This window comes from Macadamia integrifolia, chromosome 1 (genome assembly GCF_013358625.1).
Source record: "Macadamia integrifolia cultivar HAES 741 chromosome 1, SCU_Mint_v3, whole genome shotgun sequence".
NCBI lineage: Eukaryota > Viridiplantae > Streptophyta > Magnoliopsida > Proteales > Proteaceae > Macadamia > Macadamia integrifolia.
Genome location: NC_056557.1, coordinates 34,588,600 through 34,613,811, shown reverse-complemented (window position 1 = coordinate 34,613,811; position 25,212 = coordinate 34,588,600). Strand labels below are relative to the sequence as shown.

At 40.2% G+C, this 25,212-nt stretch overlaps 1 protein-coding gene and 2 pseudogenes across 1 annotated transcript in view; 1 reads left to right on the top strand and 2 right to left on the bottom strand.

Moving 5' to 3' along the window:
• Positions 1-15,039, bottom strand: part of LOC122085112 — a 37,517-nt gene extending 22,478 nt beyond the window's left edge. The window contains exons 1-2 of the mRNA XM_042653554.1: positions 14,458-15,039; positions 13,445-13,554 (exon numbers count right to left, since the gene is read on the bottom strand). Of these exons, the coding sequence (XP_042509488.1) occupies positions 13,445-13,554; positions 14,458-14,718 (371 nt within the window). The 5' untranslated portion in view covers positions 14,719-15,039. The remainder of the gene's footprint in view (positions 1-13,444; positions 13,555-14,457) is intronic.
• Positions 15,040-15,374: 335 nt separating this feature from the next.
• Positions 15,375-23,290, bottom strand: LOC122073505 (annotated as a pseudogene).
• On the top strand, positions 16,935-18,115 carry LOC122077236 (annotated as a pseudogene).
• Positions 23,291-25,212: the final 1,922 nt, after the last annotated feature.

Genomic DNA, 25,212 nt, shown 5'->3' with positions numbered 1-25,212 from the left:
TTAACAAATCCTCCCGCACCAAACTATCCCAAGGCTCTCAAATGCCTCTTCCTTGGGTATTCTTCCACCACCAAAAGGCTACAGAGGTTACCACCCTTCATCTCACATGCGATTTCTTTCAAAAGATGTCACCTTCCTTGAGTCTGTACCTTTCTTTGCTCCTCATCAGCATCCTCTTCAGAGGGAGAATGGAAATGGAAGTGAAAAGGTTGTTGATGCCATTCCATTTTTTACCCCATTGCCTATGACTCTGTTTTCTTTTGATATTGGGAAACATAAAGAGGTGGATGACGTTGATATTGTGGAACCTTGTACACAGAAGGCACCTGATATTGTGTACACAAAAAGGACAAAGAAGACCTGCCAAGACTCCTCTTTGAATCCACATCCTGAGCTTCCCCTTTCTCAGTCAGGTAACATCTCCTTTCCTCATTCAGAGTTGGATCTCCCTATTGTTATTCGTAAAGGTAAGAGAGCTTGTACTAATCATATAGCCTAGTTTGTTTCCTATGATGCTCTCTCCTACAAGTGTTGCTTTTATAGCTGCTCTTTTTTCTACTTCCATCCCCAAAACTATTACTAAGGCTATGTTAGACCCTACGTGGAAATAAGCCATTTAAGAGGAAATGATGGCACTTGAGAAGAACTGTACATGGAAACTGGTTGACCTTCCCAAGGGGGAAAATTCTAGTTGGATGCAAGCATGGTTTAAAGTATCGATACATATCGTACTGTATCTGTAACACCCTGAATTTTGAAGCAACTGTTCCCCAATGTCAGGACCTAACTGGCACATGGAGAAATTGGCAGATTTAATAGTCAAGTAGGAGAGGTAAACTAGTCAAAATTGTGGGAATGGCCCCACACATGTCAGGTAATGTAAGACAGAGGATTAGTCCGCTGGAAGGCCAAAAAAAAAGGCAACCAGCCAGCTAGTTTGATTGGCAGAATACTGAAAAATTAGGTTTTCTTTGTGGGGCCACTTCTCTACAGCATTGCCCCTTGCACTCCCACCATGTGTAGGGGTCTATTTGAGGATTTTAACCCACGATTTACCTTAGTGGGAAGTGGGGCCTACAAGGGGTTATGAGATGTTAAAGTATTAAATTAATTTAAATCAAGTTATAGGGTCTAGCCAAACACCCCTAAGGTCTCATTTGGGCTGGCCTATAAATATTTTTATCAGCCCTAATGCCTCATTTGTGCTATACGTAGGGGTGTCAATTGGACAGTTTGGTTTGGTTTCGGTTGGGTTGAATCGGTTTCGATTTCGGTCTCGGAATGAGGGAAACCAAAACCAATCTGTTAAGGAACTTCGGTTATCCGTCAATTTTGGTTTTGGTCCGGTTTGGTTTCGATTTATTTCGGTTTTTCAATATCAGGTTAATACCGGTTTAGATCGGTTTATTATTGGGCTTGAACTATAATGAATCTTACATTCATAACTTATAGTGACAAGATTTGACGAAAAGAACACTTAAAATGTATGATTAAATCATGGTTTATCATTGTAAGGAAAAGATAACTAATATTGAAACCAATGGATAACAAATTACTAAGAAGATAACTTATTTAAATCACAATATGAACCTCCAATCATTCATTTAACTATCCAACTAGTTTTCTATAGTCAATGGAAGCATTATTACAATTGACAAATCAATTTCTCTATTCATAACCTAATATTCAATGATTTGTAATAATTCCCTTTACAATAAAAAATTTGCTAACTAATATTGTAAAAAATGGATGGCCAATTCACCAATTTATAATCTCATAATCATTTATTTTTTTTCCGGTTTCATTCGGTTTGGTTATTGGTCGGTTCGGTTTGGACCGGTTTTCAGCTGGTCCCAACATACCTCAGTCCAAAACCGATCCAATAAGGATAGGTTTCGTTCGGTTCGGGTTTTATCAGTCAATTTTATCAGTTCGGGCTAGGTTTTGACACCCCTAGCTATATGGTTACTGTTAGCAGCAAAGAAAAGAAGGAAAGGAGAAGAAGAAGAAGAAGAAAGGAGGAGAGAAGGGAAGAAGAAAGTAACGAAGAGGGCTTCTACACCTAGGGCTGCTATTGAACAGTTCATCCAACAGGTATGAAATTCTGCCATGTACTATTGCAGAATTTAAAATGGTTCATCTGAATTCATAATTAGGATTAGGGATTTCAGTCCAATAACGACTGTAATCAGATTCCTGTGCTCTAATCAGCTTTCTAGTTTCCCAAAATTTAACAAGGTTCTGAGACCCAATTGGCTTGAAACCATCTCTGTAAACCCTAGAACAGAGGGCTTTCAGCAATCGTGGTCAATTCCTGCAAATTGATGAGGGAATTTGGCTGATTGTAACTTGAATTCTGCAATAGAACAAAATTAGAATTTAAATTGGATTAAAATTGAATTTTTGAAGGTGTTGATCAAAAATTCTTTTCAAAAAAATTAAGTATGGAACTCAATTGGAGATAACATGGGACTTTGGTGACTGTAACCTGATCATTATAGTTCTAATTTGGTGTTTAAGAGGGAGAATTGATTCAATTGTGCTAAAACTCCTAAATTCCCATCTAAATCCTGGAATTTCTGAAATTGGAATGTGTAGATACCCAGGTTAGCTAATCTACTCCCAGAGGTGGGTCAGTATGCTACCCACATAAGCATATAAGACTCTCCATACAAGGGCATACCAATTAGGCTAGAAAGGGAATCAATTTCTAGGCTTACAGTGTAAAGCAATAGCAGTGGCAGAATTGGATTCTGCGAAAAATGAGCTCTGGCAGCTTGATCGGCTAGCTGGTTGGGTCCAGCCATACCTACCAATTGGAATTTTAGAGCCCTATATGGCTGTTGGTTGGGTCCGGGTGCACCCTATACAAGAGTGTGACCTACAAATACGTACTTAGTGAAACTTAGCCCTGTAAAGATGACTGTGGTACGAATTCCAGAGCCTAAACCTATCACTAAATTGACTAAGAGGACTCTGCCATAGTCAGGGAATGTACATAGGGAGTGTAAGACCATACCTCTTTACAGAAAATAGTACAATGAGGAAGAAGACTGCATTGGGAATCAGGCCAGTCAGATGAGGTCTATGATAACCCACAGGTTGCCTCCGGTGGGTGTCTGATGACCTCTGTACTATGTGGCTTGGTCTGTTCAAACAAATAGGAAACCCAAGATTGTGCGGATCAGGTAAGTAACCTACATAAGGGTTAGGGAGCCAAGTTGGTTAAGTAGGTAAGTTGTTGGGAGAAATGCTAGTCAGGAATCAATGCCTCTGTCTGACTGTTGGTTTGGATTCCGGTAAAGGAATTCAATAGAAGTTTAGGAAGTTGGGTTGTCCTTGAACAATGAATACTAAAACTAACCTAACATATTAATTGATCAATTAGGCACCTAAGATACTAGATAAAGATATGCGTGGATGGGAACTCAACGAAAAGGCATTAGATTCGGGTATCAAGGTGAGTGGGTGATTGTTTCACTTTACGAAGTGTTTTTATATACTTTTATGTTCTGCATGCTCATGTGTATGTGATGGAAACCATGTTTTGGATTTATTTTGCATAAAAATATAAATAATGCACATGTGGCATGATTTTACCGACTTTGATGTGATCGAGGTTTTGTGGATACGTAGAATTATAGTTGTGTGGTGATGGTTGTAACATTGATGGTCTGAGGCACGGTGTGGCCGAGGTTCTTTCCGGTACCGTGGGCTCAGAGGTCAGTCTTACAGCTATGGCCACAAATGTGTACGGATGTTATGGATGCATGTAGATGCATATGGTTAGGATCACATCTCAGTGCTATAACCCCTTGCCAATAGGGGTAAGGTATGGCTAATCCCACTCAGTGGTAGGTCACGGAGGACTACTACGCCCACATACGACCTACTGTATCCTGAGAGGGCACAGCATGGTATGGCATACTATACACATGACTGTCAGACAGTAAGGGAGACCGATGACGGCGTGGGATTCCGGGACCATGGCTGTCAGGGGTTACTATCTAGGGGTTAGCCGGGGGACCGAGGTTCTTTCCAGGACTGGCTGACTCCTACTTGCAACTAGCTTGTATATCTGAGGCCCGACTTACTGGGAAGGGGATACCACCTACATTGCTTATAGCACTTATACCCACATATTGAGACTTAGTAACTAAAATGGATATTTATAAATAAAATGGATCATATGGCTGTGCATCTGTGGATATTACTGAGTGTGTTGGCATCATGATGTTGTGTGTGTGATTACATGCTCACCCCTCACTAAGCTTGTGAAACTCATCCCTCGTGGATTTATGTTTTTAAATGGTGGAACCTGAGCTGGAGTGGATCGAGACTCGGCAATTGTTGTGAGATTATGTCAATGAGACATATGGTGGAGGACTGGTATTTCCTTTTCTTTAAGGTTTAATTATTATGCTTGTAAGATGTGATTATATTATAGTAATTGTGAGTTGTAATTCAATTGTCTATAATTATTATTTATCATTTAGATTGATCACCATGGGTTATGTAAAATATAAATTTTCCCTTATATACATACTCTGATTTGGTAGAAGATTTTGTACCTATGTAGGTTCATCTCTACATTAGATCTTGGTGGTTTAGGCTAACTGGTACAGTGAGGTATCCAGTGCCGCATTTAATGTGAGGCAGGGTGTCACAGTATCAATCGATATGTATCGGTGTCGGCCCTTACCAATACGATACTACCGATACAATACATGAAAATTTTAAAATCCTTTTGCATCGATATGTATCCTACAATACATACCGATACGTACAGATACTCCATGAAAAATTTAAAAATCGAGGTGAAATGTATGTTTCGGTATGTATCGGTACGTATCGGTGCGTATCGATATGTATCGATCGATACATATCGATGCGGTATGATATGTACCGATACAGTGCGCTATGGTCATATAATAGACAAAATGGGTCATTTTTTAAGAAAAACACGATTTTTCTTAGGAGTTTTTGTTCCAAAGTTGTTGCCAGCCAATTTCACTCTAATTAAAGTGGAAATCAAGGTTGCGAACAAGGATTTTACATTTATGGGACAACTACAAACCCTGAATTCTTAGTGTGATACTCTCATTTTAGTGTTTATATATAATCCATGTTATATATAGCTTTTTTTTAAACTATTTTTTATGCACAAGTCTATAAAAAAGTGTTTCCTATCTATTTATGTGTGTATCTTTAATGTATCTTACCATATCTCCAATACGATACCTCCGATACATATCTTAATTTCAGCCGACCGATACCGATACTTTAATCCTTGATGCAGGTGGGTTTATATGATCAAGTACCGATCAGATGGTGCTATTGAGAGGCACAAAGAAAGATTGGTAGCCAAAGAGTACAATCATGTGTATGGAATTGATTTCAGGAGACCTTTGCTCCTGTGGCCAAACATAACTCAATAAGAGTCCTTTAATCTGTGGCGGCAAATAGAAATCGGCCGTTATATCAGTTGAATGTGAAAAATGCCTTCTTCCATTGAGATTTAGAGGAGGAAGTGTATATGTAGCCCCCTCCTAGCTTCAAGTTTCCAGCAGCCAATGTGGTAAGGTGTCTCTTAAAGAAGGCACTTTATGGTCTAAAGCAATCACCAAAGGCTTGGTTTGAGAGGTTCAAACAGGCCATTCTGAATAATGGATATTCCCAGAGTCAAGCAGATCACACATTATTTACCCGGCGAGGTAATGGCACCATCACAACATTGATTGTGTAAGTTGATGATATCGTGGTGACTGGAGATGACAATGATGAGATTGCTAGGCTAAAATCTTATCTAGCCCAAACAATTTGAGATCAAGGATCCACGACACTTGAAGTATTTCTTAGGTATTGAAGTATCAAGGTCTAAGAAGTGAATCAATATATGCTAAAGAAAATTTATGCTAGATCTGTTGAAAGAAATACGAATGCTGGGTTGTAAATCGACAAGTTCTCCTATTGAGCAGAATCATAAGCTAGGAGAAGATTGTGGCCCTTCTCTTGTTGATGTAAGGAAATACCAGAGGCTAGTGGGGAAGTTGATTTCTTTGTCTCTTACTCGCCCAAACATTTCTTATGTAGTGGAAATAGTGAGTCATTTATGCATGCTCCCAAGAGTGGGCACTTGGATGATATATACTACATCCTCAGATACTTGAAGTCCTCTCCAGGAAAAGGACTTTTGTACGCCAAGAACAATCACTTGAAAGTAGAAGGTTATTCTGATGCTGATTGTGCTGGATCCATTTTTTATAGGAGATCTACATCTGGTTAGTGCACATTCGTGGGTGGTAACTTGGTTGCATGGAGCAAGAAACAGCCAGTTATAGCTAGATCTAGTGTAGAGGCTGAGTGTAGGGCAATGGCTCATACAGTTTGTGAACTCACTTGGCTATATCGATTGGTTCTCGAGTTGGGGTATGACAATGAAGGACATATGAGACTCTATTGTGACAAAAAAAAAAACAGCTATAAGCATTGGCCAAAGCCCAGTGCAACATGATAGAACAAAGCACATTGAAATAGACCGATACTTCATCAAAGAGAAGATTGACTCTGGCAACATCTGCACACCATTTGTGAGGACAAGTGATCAACTGGCAGACATCTTCACCAAAGGACTCATTCCTCCCCAGTTCAGTGCCCTCTTATGCAAGTTGGGAATGTATGACATTTATTCTCCAGCTTAAGAGGGAGTGTTGGAGTTTATGTTATAGGGGTAGTTTATGAATTGTTCTTATATTATGTTGTCCTAAGCTGTATTTTATTTTTTCCCTTTAACCTTCCTAGGGAGGTCTAATGTAATTTCCTTAAAGTTCTGGTTGAACTTAATATAACTGAAAAGAGCAAGAAAGCCTCTCCATGTTTTGCTCTCATTTCCCCTTCTCCTTCTCTCATCTTCTCTCCTTGTTCCTTCCTCTCTTCTCTCTTCTTCCCTAATCTCCAACCCTAGTCCTTCTTATTTCTAATTGTTTAGTCCAGGTTATTAACAGATATTCTGATTGTTACTAAGAGACCTAGTATCATCTAAGTATAGGTGATTTATTTATATTTCTGTTTGCTGCAATTTATTAGATATTCTGTCCTAGCCGATAGGACTTCTTGTTGAGGTTCTGTTGCTGGTTGTGGGGCTTTGATTGTGTACGTGTTGAAGTTATTTACTTGGGCTGGGTACTTGTATCAAGCTTAAATTAAGAGGTTTACATGGATATCCCTTCTGGCTTCACATCTCCATCTACAACCGATAAGGTGTGCAAATTAAAGAAGTCTCTCTATGGCCCTTAAGCAATCACCAGGGGTTTGGTTTAGCCGGTTCCTGAAGGCGATGCATAAGTTTGGATACAAACAAAGTCATGCTAATCACAATTTGTTTATTAAGCAAGAGAGTAGTAAAGTTACAGCTCTATTGTATGATGATATTGAGATCTCCAAGTTGAAAGCTCAGTTATCCAAGAAGTTCAAGATCAAGGGACCTCTTAGATAATTCTTGGGAATAGCGGTAGCAAGGTCCAGCGAAGGTATCTTTATCTCCCTGAGGAAGTATGTCCTAGATATTCTCAATGAGACTGGTATGCTTTGGTGTGAACCTATTGATTCCCCTTTTAAGGTCAACCACCAACTCCACAATGAAGGTTGTGGGGGTAGTTGGTCTTCTACATGCTCCAGAAACTACACACCTTGAGGCAGTAAATCGAATTCTGAGATACTTAAAATCAACTCCTGGAAAGGGAATCTTATTCTCTAATCGTGGTTATTTGAAGTTGGAAGCCTTTACTGATGTAGACTGGGTTGGATGTATAGATGATCGATGATCTACCTTCGAATATTGTACCTACTGTGGAGAAAATTTGGTTACCTAGAAAAGCAAGAAACAACCAGTGGAATGCAGTAGTAGATTACAAGAAACTACCCCAGCAATTTATAAGCCCAAATAATACAAATAGGATCAGGAAACAAAAAAATAAGACCATCAAATAAACCCCCAAGTATACAATACCTATATAGGAGCAAAACTAGCCCAAAACCCAACCCAATAGGAAAGAGAAAGACCTGCTATAGAGCTGGAGAGAGAGAGGTGCGGCCAGGTCTGTAGGAGTCCGATTAAGCTACACTCTTGGGCGTAGATAGTCCCTAGGGAGGGTACAAAAATCCCCAAAGTTGAGAGGATTCTGATGACTGGTTGTCAAGTAACAAGCTTTCTTGATTTTCTGACCTAGGAGAGAGAAAACTTCAAGATTCTTCAGAACAACTGCTGGACAGATCTGGACAGCTCCAAGAAGAGGACCGAGTGGTCTAATAGCAGCCTAAAACACACCATTAAAAGGGTTTACAGATCAGAGGTCAAAGGAGGGAGATATGGAGATCGATCTCTCTCCTAAAATCTTCACTGATGCAAGTCGGTTCTGGATTATAATAGCTTTTCACAGAATCTGAATTGTACCTCTTGAATGTTACGGCAATAAAATAGAAAAAGAAGAATAGAATATATGGGGGGTTAAGAAGGGTGAAAGAGAATAAAGAAACGGGTATCACCCCTTAGGGTTTGGGTATCACACCCCTCAAAGGTTTAGGCATCTCACCTCTCAATAACAGCTTTTTAGCTAAAGAGTAATCACTCAATAATTTATTCATTCAAGTCTAAGAAATATCAGTGCATAGGCTCCTCTATTTAAAAAGGATAGAATTACAATCATACCTTGACCCTAGTTAGCAATTCGGCCGAATAATTTGCGAATTATTCGGCCGAATCGAATTTTTCAGAATTAAATGAAAATTTCTGACCGAATCCGAATAAAAAATAAAAATCGGTAAAATTCGCGGTTTTTTTAAAAGTGATTATAAAACGCGAATAAATCGTGACAAACCGGATTAAACCGAATTATTCGGTTACCATTAACCCACTTAAAAAACAAAAACAAAACAAAACATAGAAATCCAAAACCGAACTCTGAATGCGTGATTTTCTCTGGAAACCAAATCTCTCCAATCTCTTACCCTCTCTGAAAACCAGTGCCTACACCTCGCCGCCTCGTTGCCTCGCCAATCGCCGCCTCCCTGCCTCGCCGCCTTGTAGCCTCGCCGCTCGCAACCTCGCTGCCTCGTCGCTTGCGGCCTCGCTACTCTCTGCCTCCTGCGGCCCTACCTCGCCGCTCGTCACCTTCTGCGGTCTTGCCTCGCCGGCTCGCCCTCTCTGAAAAAACTAACACATCTCAGGCTTCTCAGCTTGTAGATCCATCTCACGGTTTGACCTTTTGGGTTTCCACTTTCCACTTACGATTGAAGAATCGCCATCTTTGGGTTCTGTGGACTCTTGCCGTCTTGCGACTATGGGCTACCGGCGACCTCACTCCTTCAGTCCTTCTGAGTTCCGAACTTCCGATCCACTTCCTTCCCGCGGAATCTTATGGCTACGGGTTAGTAATCATCCTCCTGAACAGTGGCAGCAAAATCCAAAATAATTTGATTGTTTAAAGGAGAAAACAGTAAGTGTTGGATGTTGGAACTCATGGTTGTCTGCAATCAAGGGATTCTTACTAGATCGCAAAGAAGGATCTTTGCAGCACATGTGTGGATTATCTCAAACAATTTGCATTTGATAAACTCCTATGACAAATCGCCATAGATCATCTGTCATAGGAGTTTTTCTCTGATTGTATCTAACTGCCCTCTCTGTGTTAAATTTGTATTTGATTGTTGTTCTGTTCTGTAACACTTATATAGTTCTATACTTCTGTTTCATAGGTTTGGATTTTTTTTTTAATTGAATGAAATTTGTGAACTAAACTATGTTGCACAGAGTGGGCAATACGAAACTTGCAAGAAATTGGAGCAATCAGAAATAAAAGAATAACTATGTAGCTTTTGTGGATGTTTTGCTTTATTTAGAATAGTTTTTCCTTTTAAGCATGGATAATGGAATCATGGAACTAGGTGAATCATGGATTGAATGATGTGATTTTGAACTTTTATATTCCTACAGGACAATTTCTTTAGAAATTGGATTATTGCAACTATTGTTTCCATCACCCAATGACAGTTTTTTCCTAGTTTTTTATTGTATTGTATATTTGAACTACAGTAATTTGCTCTTTCTAGGTGTACATATCAAGTTAATAACTTGATAAATAAAAAAGATACAATATATTATATAAAAAAAAGTCCAAATTTTTTGTCCGACTTTTATTTTTGTAATCGAATAATTCTCGAATCCAAATCCGATTTTTATTTTGTCAGCTTTTTTGACCGCTTTTTTTACCGAACCCTTAAATTGACCAGTCGAATTATTCCGAATAATTCTCCGTCCGAATAATTCCCAAATCCGAATTTGCTAACTATGACCTTGACTAGGAGCCAGTTTCTAAATAAGACTAGACACCCCTACTACAACTAGGACTTCAAATAGAACTAAGACTAGACTTCTACCTCCAACATGGAGTAGGACTGACTAACTAATAGTCCATATAGGACAGTACACTCGATGGGCCCAATGGGCCTTTATTGAATTAAAACAATTTAAATTAAAGCACTAAATAAATCCCGTTTTCCTACTTTCTACACATATTTTAAGCCCATTAAAGTGGTCTATTTCAAAGAAAACCCATGGGATCAAAGGCCCAACACATATATAACACAACCCAAGGCTTATTTGCAATAAAATAAGCCCAAGAGACTTATCTACATCACAGTGGTCTCCAAATCCAATGCAAAAGTAGAGTGCCAAGCAATGGCTGAAGGTATATGTAAACTTATATGGCTTGAAGTATTACTTGGTGATATGGTGATAACATCTGAGGAACTGATGAGACTCTACTGTGAATCTATGATAATAAGGCAGCAATTAGTATAGCTCATATTCCCGTCTAGAATACAGGAGTAAGCATATTGAGATTAATAGACACTTCATCAAAGAGAAGTTTGAACAAGGCCTGGTTTGCATTCCCTTTGTCACTTCCGAAAATCAGTTATTTGATATTTTCAATGATTTGATATTTTCACCGAGGGTTAAAATTGTAAGCTATTTAATCCTATTGTATGCAAGTGGGGCATGAGAGACATCTATCCACCAACTTGAGGGGGAATTTAAGGATAAGGGTTATGATTAGATTGTCTAGATTCATTGTATGATAGGATAAGGATTATGACTCATCCTTACCTAGCTTTCCTTAATTGTAATCTGTTGTAATCGCAAATCCACTCTACAAATAAGAAAGGCCTCTGCCATTCTAGACAAGCCCAATCATTCTCTCATTCTCATTTCTCAATTGTTCGTCTGTTTGTAACCAAGAAAGTTATAAACAAAATTTGTGACCAGCTTTCTTTTGTCCCTAAAAGAAGACGTGTAAGTGATTTTAGAGTGTCCAAGGATGTAAATTCATGGGGACCCTTATCCCGCTCCTTAAATAGCGACAACAATCTCAGCTAAATGGGTAGTTTCGAAATCAAATCAAGCTCTTAGACAATCAGCCTTAAGCTCTGGCTGTTGGGAGGGGCAAAATCTCCACCCCGGTGGCAGTGGATCCTCTCTCTATCTCCAAAGGTGGAGGTGGCGATGACAATAATGTTGCAAGGCATGTCCATGGCACCCTCTCCTCAACTCACTCAACTTAATCACCTCGTCACACACTATTCTTCTTGTCAAAGGTATGGTACAAGTACTGAGAAACTCCCATAACGCAACCACACAACATTTGGATATGGGACCCATAATCCTACAATGCACAAACCACTCAGAGAGAGAGAGAGAGAGAGAGAGAGATTAAGTAAGAAACCAAAATAGAGAAAAGGAGACAGCCTTCTCACTCGAGCATGCTTCAGCTCAGGCAATTAGCCAGAGGGATGCTTGAAGGGTGAGGAATTAAGATCATATTCCCTTATATTCAAAATTTTTTGTCAAGTGAGAAGAGGAGACAACCCTGGTCCCGAGAATATGCCACTTTACCACAATGCAAAGGCAACGCATTGATTGATTTATCCAGTCAAGGATCCAAAAAGGGCCATTTTCCCTTACACAGTATACCATTTACTAAGAGACCAACACAACCCCCGTCCTGAAAATCGCAATACAAAATACTCACAGTGTCAGATTAGGGGGGAAGGAATAACTTACGACCTGCATAAACATGTCAGCTCTTTCAGGGGAACACTCCTTTTGTTCTCTACATCGCCAACCTTTTGCTCAGCACTGCAACTGTTGGAACAGACTAAAAAAGGGTATACCCAGTGCACGAGGCTCCCGCCACTACGGGATTTGGGGAGGGTCATTTCATAATGAACACAACATTACCTCGCATCTCGAAGTTGTTTCCCGCAAACAGTCTGCCGGAACAAACTAAAAAAAAAAAAGTTGTTACCCAGTGCACAAAGGCTTTCCGCACTTAAGCAGGGTTCTAGGAGGGTATATAGGTAGACAGCCTTACCCCCTTTATGGAGAGGCTGGTTCCCAGGACTCGAACCCGCACCACTGCGCAGGCGGAAAGAGCCCTCTGCCAGACAAACTCTGATTCTTAAATAACCGCCCCCATTAGTTGATAATACTTAACTGGCCCTAAAATAAAATAAAGCAGATCATTCAAATTCTATTTCGGTGACTTCAGCCTACGAACTCTAGGGTTAAATTAAAAAAAAAAATGGCCCCCATCTGCCATCCACCTACAACATATGTTTAAAGGGCATAAAAGACCAGTTACGATTTCTTCTGTAACCACTTCACTTCGGTTGTGAACAGATTTACCCGTGAAATTATAGTGCTCAAAACACTATTTCCTAACTTAAATTTATTACATCTGTGCAAAAGATACAATTCTGATGTGAAATAAGGCCTGAAGATGTAATAGTCTGCTGCTTCCGAGAGAGAGAGAGAATCTCAATTAACATAAAGTAGGCATCCCAAATCAACTGACCAATTGTCAAAAATAAAGCTAGCAAAGGCCATGATAAACACCATTTTCACAATGCTAAGCAGAATTTTCATCTAGTTTTCCCAAAAACATTCTTCTCACTTTCTCCCTTGAATCATTATTGCATTGTTTAGACTGTACAAGTACATGTGGAGAAGCTGAAATATTGACTAATAACATAATTTATCCGAAAAGAAAATCTTGCCTAGAAAACAGATCAGTGGACCGATATCTACCTAGTATGGTGATACTCAAGAATCTATTTTCACAAGAACATAAATTCTTATAAAGCCCCAAGGTCACAAATTTTCAATTTCCTAAAGCAACTGAAGAAATGTCATCATATACAAATCAGGAAATAAATAAGGGCTGCCCCCAAGATTTAAAATTTTGAGAACAGACCTAATTGCTTCAGGAGAATCAGCAACCAACTACAATTTTAGCCAAGTATTGAACAATAAATCAGGTAAAGTAAACAATTCAGTTGAAGACATAAGATACACAAAAATATTATCAAAATTTAAAATATCAAATACCTGTGAGGTACATGATCTAAAGATGGCTGCACTCGCTCCAAATACACAATTTGTCCTCCGAAGTCTGCCTTGAATTTGTTCACTACTCGAACAACCTCAGATGCTGGTCTCTGCCACGTTATGAAGGACCCAATGTCAGAAGTAAACTAAAAATTAACAATTTTAAAAATGTGACAAGAAGATGTAGAATATTTTGATTCAGACTTGGAAGAACTCAACCCCATAAACCAGCTTACAAGGTGAAGGAACACAAGATCATATCAACCCACGTCAATTCCCTTGTGAAATCTATGTGGGATCAGCCCCCATATAATTAATATGGGATCATAACATATTTCCAAGAACTCCAACTTATTTATCGAATCCAAGGAGATACTTTAGCTGATTAGAACATTATGTAGCAGACAAAATATCTTAATTAAATATGCACGTTTATGGTATTTGACATTTGCGACATTTGATATTAAAGCATTTAATGGTGTCAAGTTTAATGGTGTCTTAGGATAAAATGTGGAGTATCTAGCTAGTTCAAAAACATAGTCTTCTAATCTTATTGATTTCTCACCTTCTACTTAGCTCCTCATAAGTTTCTAATGTTACAGCCCTGTAGTCTTCTAATCTTGTTGGTTTTTCACCTTCTACTTAACTCCTCGTAAGTTTCTAATGTTACAGCCCTGTAGTCTTCTAATCCTGTTGGTTTCTCACCTTCTAGTTAGCACCTCATAAGTTTCTAATGTTACAGCCCTCTGTACTGTCACACAAATAATAAACAAGAATCTTTTCCTCTTTTTATTGATCAATCTCCCTAATAATATTCAAAAAATGCAACTTACACCAGAAAAAAATAATTTTATTGAATTAACAAACGACAAACTAAAGCTATGGAAATTTTGAGTAGAATTCATCTCTGCTTCTGTGATCTCAAATGAGGAATCGGAATCCCGCTGTTTCTTACAATGTTGGTACGTGAAGTTTTGAGAAAGGACAAAAGCCAGTGGGAAAAGGTGGATTACCTTGTAAACACACTCGGAAAGAACCATACAGCAGAGAATGTCCTGCAAGTCAGATACAGAGTCGGCCTTCACGGCATGACGGAGTTCGTGAAGCTGTTTCTTCCGCCTCTCGTACTCTTCCTGGAGCTTCTTCCTTTGTTCTCTGTCGTTCCTCCACGGCCATTTGAAGTGTGTGAACTGGGGAGGCCATTGAACCTTTAAGATCCAATTGCTACGATCTCTGATCCATGATTCCACTCTGTGCTGTAGAGTTTCCATCATCCATACAGAAGTTCAGAAGGCAAAAGCCCTAATTGGATTGGAACGAAGGTTGTCAAACGAGTGGGGTAGCGTATGGTAGTTTTAGCAGAGAAGTATATGCTTTGGAATCAAATACTCAGAAGAGCGGCGATTGGAGAAGTAGATAGCATCAATTACACAACACGAAAGCTTTCCTTCATTTTTTTTCTTTTTCTTTTTTCTTTTTTTTTTTTTTTTCTGTTACGAAATTATCGGATTTCGACGTTTCGTGAACAATCAAAACGGCCTTTCACAGTTCACACACTCACATTCTTAAGCATCAGGCTTATCGGTGTTCCCCACTTTATGACATTGCACCATCGTCATCGACTTTTTAAGTATGAGGAAGTATCCCTCCCCACCCCTTAACTATAACTAAATATCAAGTACTTCACATTTTTTCAAATATTTCACGCCCTTTCTCTCAAACGAAAAGATTCTATCTATCGTGCCTAGACGTTTGAATTGGCTATTAAGTCTTCAATATTTTCTTCATAATGATTGAGATACCCCATACCTGTCAAAAACTCATTATACCCCTCTATGAACTAAAATCCCTATTCCTCGTAATTGACCAGAGGAATTGATCAAAACAACTTTCCCTCTCTGCATGTCCTTTTCATCTCACACTCAATCGATCAATTTTCCCTCTCTCCCTGCATCTCCTTCTTCAATGATTCGATTGATGACAGTATCCACCAGAATAAAAAGATGCATTGTGACGGACAACAACAATCCCACAAGAACCCAACTATGAAACTCTCTGCACCTAGTTTCATCTCTGAACCCTGATAGAAGAAGATGAGCTTTGAAGGGTCGTTCTGGTACGCCAAGAACATGGGCAACTTCCAAATTATATTATGTATTGTCCCAGAAAAGCTAAGGAAGTAAACGAACACAATGAACGATACCCACAATCTAGGATTTCGAAGGAGAGTATCCCCAATGAGAAGCCTCTTCAGGATGAAAGGAGCCCATATCACAATCAACGTCAATAAGAACCCTAATTGCTTCTTGGAGAGAAGCGGAGGTCGTTTGATGGGTCCAACTATTAGACTCGTCTTAGCCTAGATGAATTCGGCCATGGAGTTTGCCATCCTAGCGAAGTCATTCTAGTCCATGGACTCGGAATCCTTGAGATTTTGGATCTGAGGCCCAACATGGTGAACGTGAGGGAGGGTATTAACGGCAAAGAGGGCGAAGCTAGACTGGGATTCCTTGAATTCGATGTCGCAGAAGAAGAGTTTGGACTGGGCTGGTTTGTCTTTATAGTTCTTGATGAAAGCGGGAGCGACAAGATATAACTCTGCTCGGAGCTCTTGGAGGTGAAGTTCATGCTTGTCGTGAAGTTGAATTGCGTCAAAGAAGATGACGAGAGAATAGGATCTATGAGAGAGGGAAAGTTGATCGATTGAGTGTAAGATGAAAAGGAGGTTTGAGATGAAAAGGAGATGCAGGGAGGGAAAGATATTTTGATCAATTTAGAGGAATAGGGATTTTAGTTCATAGAGGGGTATAATGGGTTTTCTACAGGTATGGAGGTATTTCAATCATTATGAAAAAAAATTGCAAACTTAACAATCAATTCAAACGTCCAAGCACGATAGATAGAATCTTTTCATTTGAGGGGAGGGGAGTGATATATTTGAAAAAATATGGGGAAAGTTGATATTTAGCTATAATTCAAGGGAGGGGAATGATAATTCCTCTTTAAGTATTTGATTAGGGGTGTCAATAGTTCAGGTCGGGCGGACCTTTAACTATGACTAGCCCGTTTAAGTAATTGTTCCTCATATGTTATGCTTGGTCCCATTTATAAACGATCATTTGAGCACCTGTCTTTGATTGGGCTATTAGTTATCAGCTAAACAGACTTCAATCAAGTTTTAAATAAACTGATGACACATCTATTTCTAGAAGAAATTACATTCCCCTCCCCTGGACTATGGTCGAATATCAAGTTCCCCCAATGTACTTTCATAAATACCAATCCCCTCCCCTCTAGTTTGAAGATTTTTTCAATCGTACTCCTTCTGTTAGCCCTGTTAAGTGATGACTTCATAATTCAAACATGTAGTGCATACCGAAATTACCATTCCATATGAATTAAGCCTTAGTCCCCAAAACGCAATCTAAACAGAACCTCCTTCATCACGATTTGCCCTTCTTCATCATTGCGCTCCGCCGTCATTTGCTGAAATTCGCCATCGATTAGCTCCGTCATCGCTCTCCTTCGCCGTCGTTTACTATTCTTGGCCGTCGATCTGCTCCGCCGTCGTTTGCCCCTTCTTCATTGTTCTACTCCGCCATCTCTTCTAATCTCTTCTCAATCCTTCTCAAATGGGGAAAATTCCAAATTCTTGTTCAAAACAAACACGAACACAGGGCCGAAGGACATGTTCATCAAGGTGATATGTTGCGGTATCTGCCACACCGATCTCTGCCAAATTAGGAACGATCTCGGCATGTTCAATTACCCCATGGTTCCTGGGTACATACCCCGCCCCCTCCCATTAATACGTTTTCGTTTTTAATGAAATGAAATGTCTAATCCTCTGTTTCTGGTTATGTTCTTAATGAATCCTTAAAAAGTCACGAAATTGTTGGTGAGGTCATGGAGGTTGGTTCCGACATCACTAAGTTCAGGGTAGGTGATCGTGTGAGTGGGTTGCATTGTCGAATGCTGCAAGCAATGTTCACCTTGCAAATCAAACATTGAACAGTACTGCAACAAGAAGATTTGGTCCTGCAACGATGTATACACAAATGGGAAACCCACCCAAGGAGGCTTTGCCGGATCCATGGTCATCGATCAGAAGTAAATATATAATCGCAAAACCTCTCTTATCCTCATTCTCCCTCTCCCTCTCTTTCTCCCTATCTTAAAATTTTATTTTTCTTTATTCAATTACGTTTTTGTTAGGTTTGTGGTGAAGATACTAGATGGGATGGAGGCAGAACGCAGAATAAGCAGCGCCGCTACTATGTGCAGGTTTGACACCTTACAGTCCACTGAGGCATTTTAGGTATAATAGGAGTGGGGTGAGAGGAGGAATTCTTGGACTAGGAGGGGTTGGGCATATGGAGGTAAAGATAGCCAAGGCGATGGGTCACCATGTCACTATGATTAGCTCTTCTGATAAGAAGAAAGAGGAGGCCTTAGAGCATCCCGGCGCTGATGCTTACCTTGTGAGCTCTGATGCTGCTGGCACGCAAGCTGCCATTGATAGCCTCGATTACATCATCGACAATGTTCTCGTCTTCCATCCCCTCGAACCTTACCTCTCCCTATATGGGCTTATCAGTTAGTAAATACTCATGCTATTATGAAGCATTTAACATGGTAATGTGGAATAACAGTGAAGTTTATACTATGCGTGGACGAGGTTTCTTCGGCGAGGTTGCAAAGCAGGAGAAGCCTGCTTGAGAGCTTGAGAGCTTGAGAGCTGGGCGAACTTTCTACTATGCATGAATGAGGTTTCATAACAGAGAGAGATGGGATGGTGATGAAGAAAAGAGAAGGAAATATAGGTAGTGGCCACAAGGGTAGATTGGTCTTTTTACAAGCCAGTTTAACAACGTCAATCACTTATGGGATGATTAAAAGAATCTTCAAACTAAAGGGGAGGGGATTGGTATTTATGAAAGTACGTGGGGAGAACATGATATTAGGCCATAGTCTAAGGGAGGGGAATGTAATTTCTTCTTATTTCTAAACAGGCTATAATCAGGCTTTAAATGGTCTTTAAGCATGTTAGAATTAGTAAACGAAACTCTAAGGGGGTTACAAACAGGCCTTAAACATGTTGGCCGAGTCGAACTATTAATCGATCAAGCATCGATTGAGTAGCTCCCTTCCATCGGGAACAACCTATTAACAACCCGACATGTTTAATAATCAGGGTTAGGCTGATTCGGGTTTTAAACAATCGAGCCTACCGGTCCAGCCTGTAATTGACACCTCTAATTGGATCCCAATCACCATAGGCTAGGCATTGTCCTAGTTGTAAACAACTGGTCTAATACCAATCTATAATTGGACTTATACCAAAATGGCTATGAACAGGCCTATAAATGGGCTAATATTATACAGATCACAATTGACTATGCAATTTCGATCCATAATCATGGCAATCGAATAATATGGCATTCATTGATGGACTGACTACCTATCAATGCAATACAATATCAATATCAGAAGACACATTTTGTTCCAACAATCACTTAGCAGATAGGCATGTAAACGAATCAGATATTCCCTACCCAGATGCGGATGCAAATCTAATTTGGATTTTCGATTACTGAATCTTTCTTCTCTCAATGGATACGATTCACTCTAAATCCATATCTCCCATTGGTTTAGTTCTTTTCCTCATTTTCTAGGTCTTGTCAAATCTTCAAGAACCTCAAGATCATTAGCTACCTTTTTTTTTATTAGTTGGTATCTATTCGAATCGGATAATATTTTTTGGAAGATTCAAATTTGATTTTGTTGCAGTTAGAAATTGTCCTAGACCTTCCTTGATTCCTTTATAAATGGAAAAAGATCAGTCCCTTCGAGAAGGAGTTTATCAGGGGTTTTATAGTTGGTGGTGACAGTTGTCTACCAAGAGTCCTTAGTTTTACAAGCTTTCCAATGCTTGTAAGAGTCTATTCATAGCAAGAGTTTGTACCAAGAAAGTGAATATAACGAACAAATCCTATCGTTTATGGAAGTTCCTGGTATCGGCTGTATCCTAAGGGATCCAGCTAGGAAACCTTCCTATAAGGAAGGAGATTCAGGATCCTGCCAATGGTCTTTGATAGCTAAGAGTGATTCGCATATTCGTGATCTCTGTATTGAAACAGGAAAAGCCCTTTCAATGTTTTCGTGTATGGGTGGCACGTTGGGCTTTCATGCCGAGTAGCTTGAGTCGAGCGACTCATCTGTCGAGCTACTCATAAAAAATGGTGATGGTTTGTAGGCCCCCAATTAGTATCCTTACGGCCTACTGCTCATTTGGCAATTTGACCCGCTCAGGCCCCATTAGCCTAGATGGCCAATCGCTAGGGAGTTTGTGCGGCCCCCAATACCCATTGATGACCTTATCCATTCTCCCTCGGCGGCCGTGCATATTTCTCATAATGGATGGCCCCTACCCCCGCCGATCTACTAGTTGGTTGGTGGGGGTACCTGAGTTGCCCTGCAAGCGATTGTACAACTTGATTTTTGGGTTTTTTATGCCGCCTTCTTCCTGGGATGCATGTTGGTGTGATGATGTTTCTTACAGTCGAAGAAGTGCCTTTCATATCCGTTGGGAAATCAGAGGATGCCACGTCAGTTGTCATGTCTTTACTACGATATCGGAGAGGTGGAACCGCTTTGTTGATTGGTATTAGGTGGCTCTTTTTCCCACTGAGCACAACGCTCGATCCATGCCTCATTAACTTCCTGTCTCATGTCCTGAATGAGCATATATATTGGATCTCTACTCGTCTTCTTGCATCATCATCTGTTTTGCAGACTCTGTTTCTAAATGTGTTTTTATTCACCTCGTCGACGATCTCTATCTCCTCTTGTGAGCCTTTTTCGCCATCATTGTGGTCTGCCTTGCTTACTGGACACCGTTCTCCTACCAGTAAGTTTTCTACTTCTCTCTTTTTCTCCCATGTCTCTTTCCAAAAACATGGATACGGAGATTATTGCACTTTTTTCTGCGAAGAGGGCTACCTTCGCACTTTTCGTGTCTGCGTCAGATTTGGCCCCGGAGGGCGATGTTCCTTTGATGGCTCTACCCTCGGTGACTATCCTCCCTCTAGGGGGTGCTCCTAGTTTAGTTGTACCTAGTACCTAGAGGGGCATTGGGTTTGCCTTCATCCTCATAGACATTGGGTATGAGGCCTTGAATTATGTTAGCAATTTGTTGGCAAATGACCTAACCAATAGGTCTAAGTTTCACATTCCCGATTCCACCATTCTTCGAGCACCTGTTGCGGATGAATATTCCTGTAGGCCCTCTGAGGGTGAAGTTTACCTTTTTTTCTGTGATACGTGCGAGCAGATGAGCTTCGATCCATTTCATGAAGTAGTCAATGACCGCTAGAACTTCACCTTCCCCAATATGGTTACAAATTGTCTAAGGATATCCATTCTCCACATTGCGAAAGGTATCAGGTTAAGGATAGAGGATAACTAGATGGTCGGTCATCGTGTTATTAAGGCATTGATTTGGCAGAGCCAACACTTTGAGCATAAGCTATCGCATCCTTCTGCATATTGAGCCAGTAGAATCCTTACCTCAGGACCTTGTAGGCTAAGGCTTGTCCTCCAAGGTGACTCGCATATTCTTTTATGCACCTCTACTAGTGCGCAGTCTGCTTCTAACGGGCCAAGGCATTTTAGGATCGGGCCAAATATTGTTCTTTTGTACAACTCTCCCATTCTCCTAGGGCATACTTTTCTACTCGATTTTTCACTTTTCGAGCTTCCGCGTGGTCTTCTGGTAAGGAACCTTCCTTCGAGTAATTCATAATCAGGTCCATCAAACTTGGTTCTTTAGCTACATAGTGCAATTCCTCTACTTCGTGGGTCAACCTTTCTAATATCTCGACGTATATTGTTCGGCCTATACTTTCACAATCTGCTATTTCCAGAAGCTGCAATAGGGCGTCTGTGGACTCATTCTTTACCCTAGGCACCTATTGGATTTCAAACTTAGAGAAACAGTGGTTTGGCTCTTCACCAGTTTTAGATAATTGGTCATCCTCCTCATTTGTGACTTAATCTCCTTTTACTTGGTTCACGAAGAGTTGAGAGTCATTGTGGACCAAGAGCTCCTCTGCCTGTACGACCCGAGCCAGTCGAAGTCTGATTATCAGTGCTTCATACTCTACTTTATTATTGGTGGCAAGGAAGGTGAAACATAAAGCATACTGGATTTTAAACCCTTCAGGGCTAGTCAAGATAAAGTCTTCCCAGCTTCTTGTCTCATTATTCGAGCCATCCACATACAAAGTCCAAAGTCGTGTCATTGGTTCATCTTAATTCTCCCTTTCGTCGTCCATCAAGGACCAAGGCTTGTCCTTAGTAATGCGAGATTGGTAATCAATGTCATGTTCGCTTAGATTGATTGACCAGCTGACAAGTCGTCCTGACACACTAAGCTTGTGTAATATCTTCTTTAGAGGTTGGTCGGTGTGCACAACGATTTGGTGGGCCTGAAAATATAGTCTCAATTTCCACGCGGCAATGACTAGGGCGAACACCATTTTCTCAGCCCAGGTTACCTCGCCTCTGCGTCCATAAGAACATGGCTGACGTAGTAGATGGGCCGCTACTACTTATCCTTGTCCATTACTAGGACCATGCTAACGGCCACCGGTGAGACCGCTAGGTAGATGTGTAGTTGGTCGCCTAACTCTAGGCTTACGAGGAGCGACGGTGACGCGAGGTATGCCTTTAAGGCCTCGAAGGAGTCTTGACATTCGGATGTCCAACGAAAATCCTATGGGGACTAACCCTTCAATGTTTTGAAAAAAGGCAGACACTTATCACCCAATCAGGAGACGAATCGGCTGAGGGTTACAACCCGACTGGCCAATTTCTGGACCTCACAAACCATTCTTGGTGGGTTCATTCTTATATAGCTTAGATTTTACTTGGATTCGCTTCAATCTCCCTCTTTGAAACCATGAACCACAAGAATTTTCCTGAAGTGACCCCAAAAGTATACTTTGTGAGGTTTAACTTCATCTGATTTCACCATAGTATTAGAAGGGATATTTTTTTAACCATATAATTAAGGTGGGAACATTGATATTTAGGTCGAATTTGGGACTGTACACTCGTTTGGGTCTCACTTCCAAGCATAGTTTTAAGCATGGTAAATTACAAGATTACCCACTTTTGGGTTCCCTTTACCAAACTACTCAATCTAGGTTTTGGGTTTACAAAACTATCTACTTTTGAGTTAGGGTTTACAAAACTACTCATTCACTCTCATATATTTTTTTGACTTTTTTCCCCTACTAATCAACACCTTGCCCTACCCCTACCCCTATCCCTACCCCCTACCTCTTCCCTCAGCCCTATAACCCACCCCTCTTGGTACATCATTTTGTAATTTTGTAATTTTGCTGACCTTGATGGTGATAGTTCTTGCCTTTATTCAATTCGAAGTTAGGGGAAAAAAAATTCTTTTGTAATTTTTGTTTTGCAGTCTTGCCGATTGGAAGGAGATTATTGGAGGGAGATTGGCAGAACATTTTGTAGAAGACCTTGGCACCACCAATGTCAAAGATTCGAAGATATATATTAGGGTCATAGGCAACAGAAGGTGCTTTGCCATCTTGGAATGCCATCCTCTTCTCTGGCAACGGGTTTTTGTAATACCTCTCCCTTGAGCTATTATTCCCTCACTATGGCGTGGATTTCATAGACAGAGTTGGCCCACGATTGGATACCTTGAGTAACGGCACAATCAACTATAAATGGATGACGAACATAAGGGAAGTAATTAACCATAGGTTCAAGGGAGCCTTGTGATGACTTTCTGGGAATAGTTGGTGTCTTCATTTTCTATATGGATCAACTGTATCAAAAGATTTTACATTCATTATTTTATAAAAAAATCAAAAGGTAAATAGTTCTATCCTTGCTACGAACGGTTACACACAATATCAACCAAATATCAATATCAGCTTCAATCGATACCCATACGTAGTAATCAATCCAAATATCCAATATTGATATTTGAAACCATTCCATACGGGTCCTCCTTCCTTTTGAAGAAAAGGCAATCTCCCCCCCCCCTCCCCTCCTAAAGAAAGGCATTCATTCTTGAAATTATAGGTATTATGAGTTAATGATCATAAGTGCCTTTAACTTCCTTCGTCTTTGTCAAATCATCTAGCCTTGGACTTTATTTTTAATTTAACTTGTAAAACTAGTAATAAGGGTGATGCACAACATCGATATGATGTAAACATTGTAGATATTTAATACTAGTTTTTTCTTTCTTGCATATTAAAAAAAAAAAAAAGTTTAGGGCCCACGGAATTTGAATGAAAACATCGCAAATGACAAACCTTTTTGTCATGACTTATGCTTCTTTGTGGACATACTTATGAGTCCACCTTTAGGATCATTCACGACATAGAATCAATTTGATTTTCTGATTAATTTCACTGTTAGATCAAACACCAAGAAACACGAATAATAAAGAGACAATAGATCCGTACAACACAGAGATTTAACGAGGTTCACACACCAGGATGGTGTGCTACGTCCTCGGGCGAAGAAGAAGATGATTCACTATGCATAAGAGAAATTACACCCTAGCTGCGTGAAAACCCTGGAATACAATGACTTTCTCAACAAGCAACAGTACATTATATATACTCCAAAATCGTGGGTCGACCCATCGAGTCACTGTCGATTCGGTCAATCCGGTCGAACCATACCACGGGGCTATGCCTCCGCAGCCCCAAATGAGATCAGTGATGGGCTCCGAGCTTGGGCCTATCGGCCCAACCGCTCTGCTTCCATCACAGATCTCAGAAAAATTCTCATTTGGGTCGCCACCAAAATATGTCGGATCGGGTCAATCTTCAAAACGGGTCAAGAATTCGAGACAAACTTAACAAATCTCCACCTTGCCTTGAATGCTTCTCCAACAGATATACAAATAGCTAATATCTTCATCTTCTCCAATAGCCCTCCAAAGGGCTGAACTCAAACACAACAAACACCAAGTAAGTTCAAGCAATGCTCGAACTTACCAACACATAAAGGCTTAGTCAACATATCAGTTGGATTGTCTTCAGTACCAATCTTCAACACTTGAATATTACCTTGAGCAATTATCTCTTTTATGAAATGATACTGAACATCAATGTGCTTTGTCCTCTCATGATACATTGAATCTTTAGTCAAGTGAATAGCACTCTGGCTATCACAATGGACAACAGTCACCCCATGATCCATGTTGAGTTCTCCCAACAAACCTCTAAGCCAAATAGCTTCTTTAATTGCCTCAGTCACTGCCATATACTCTGCTTCAGTAGTAGATAATGCAACTGTAGCCTATAAAGTAGCTTTCCAACTAACCGTACTTCCTCCAAGAGTAAATACATAGCCTGTGAGTGACCTCCTCTTGTTAAGATCACCTGCATAATCTGAATCAACATAACCAGATAAACTATCACCATTCCTCCCAAACTCCAAACAAACACCAAAGGTCCCTTTCAAGTACCTAAGTATCCACTTCACTGCTTCCCAATGAGCTTTACCTGGACATGACAAATATCTGCTCACCACACTGACAGCTTATGAAATGTCAGGACGAGTGCAAACCATAGCATACATAATGGAGCCAACTGCACTAGAGTATGGAATACTTGACATGTACTCCACCTCTTCATTTGTCTTAGGTGATAGAGCAGTTGAAAGTCTAAACGAGATGCAAGAGGAGTAATTACAGGTTTGGCATCTTTCAT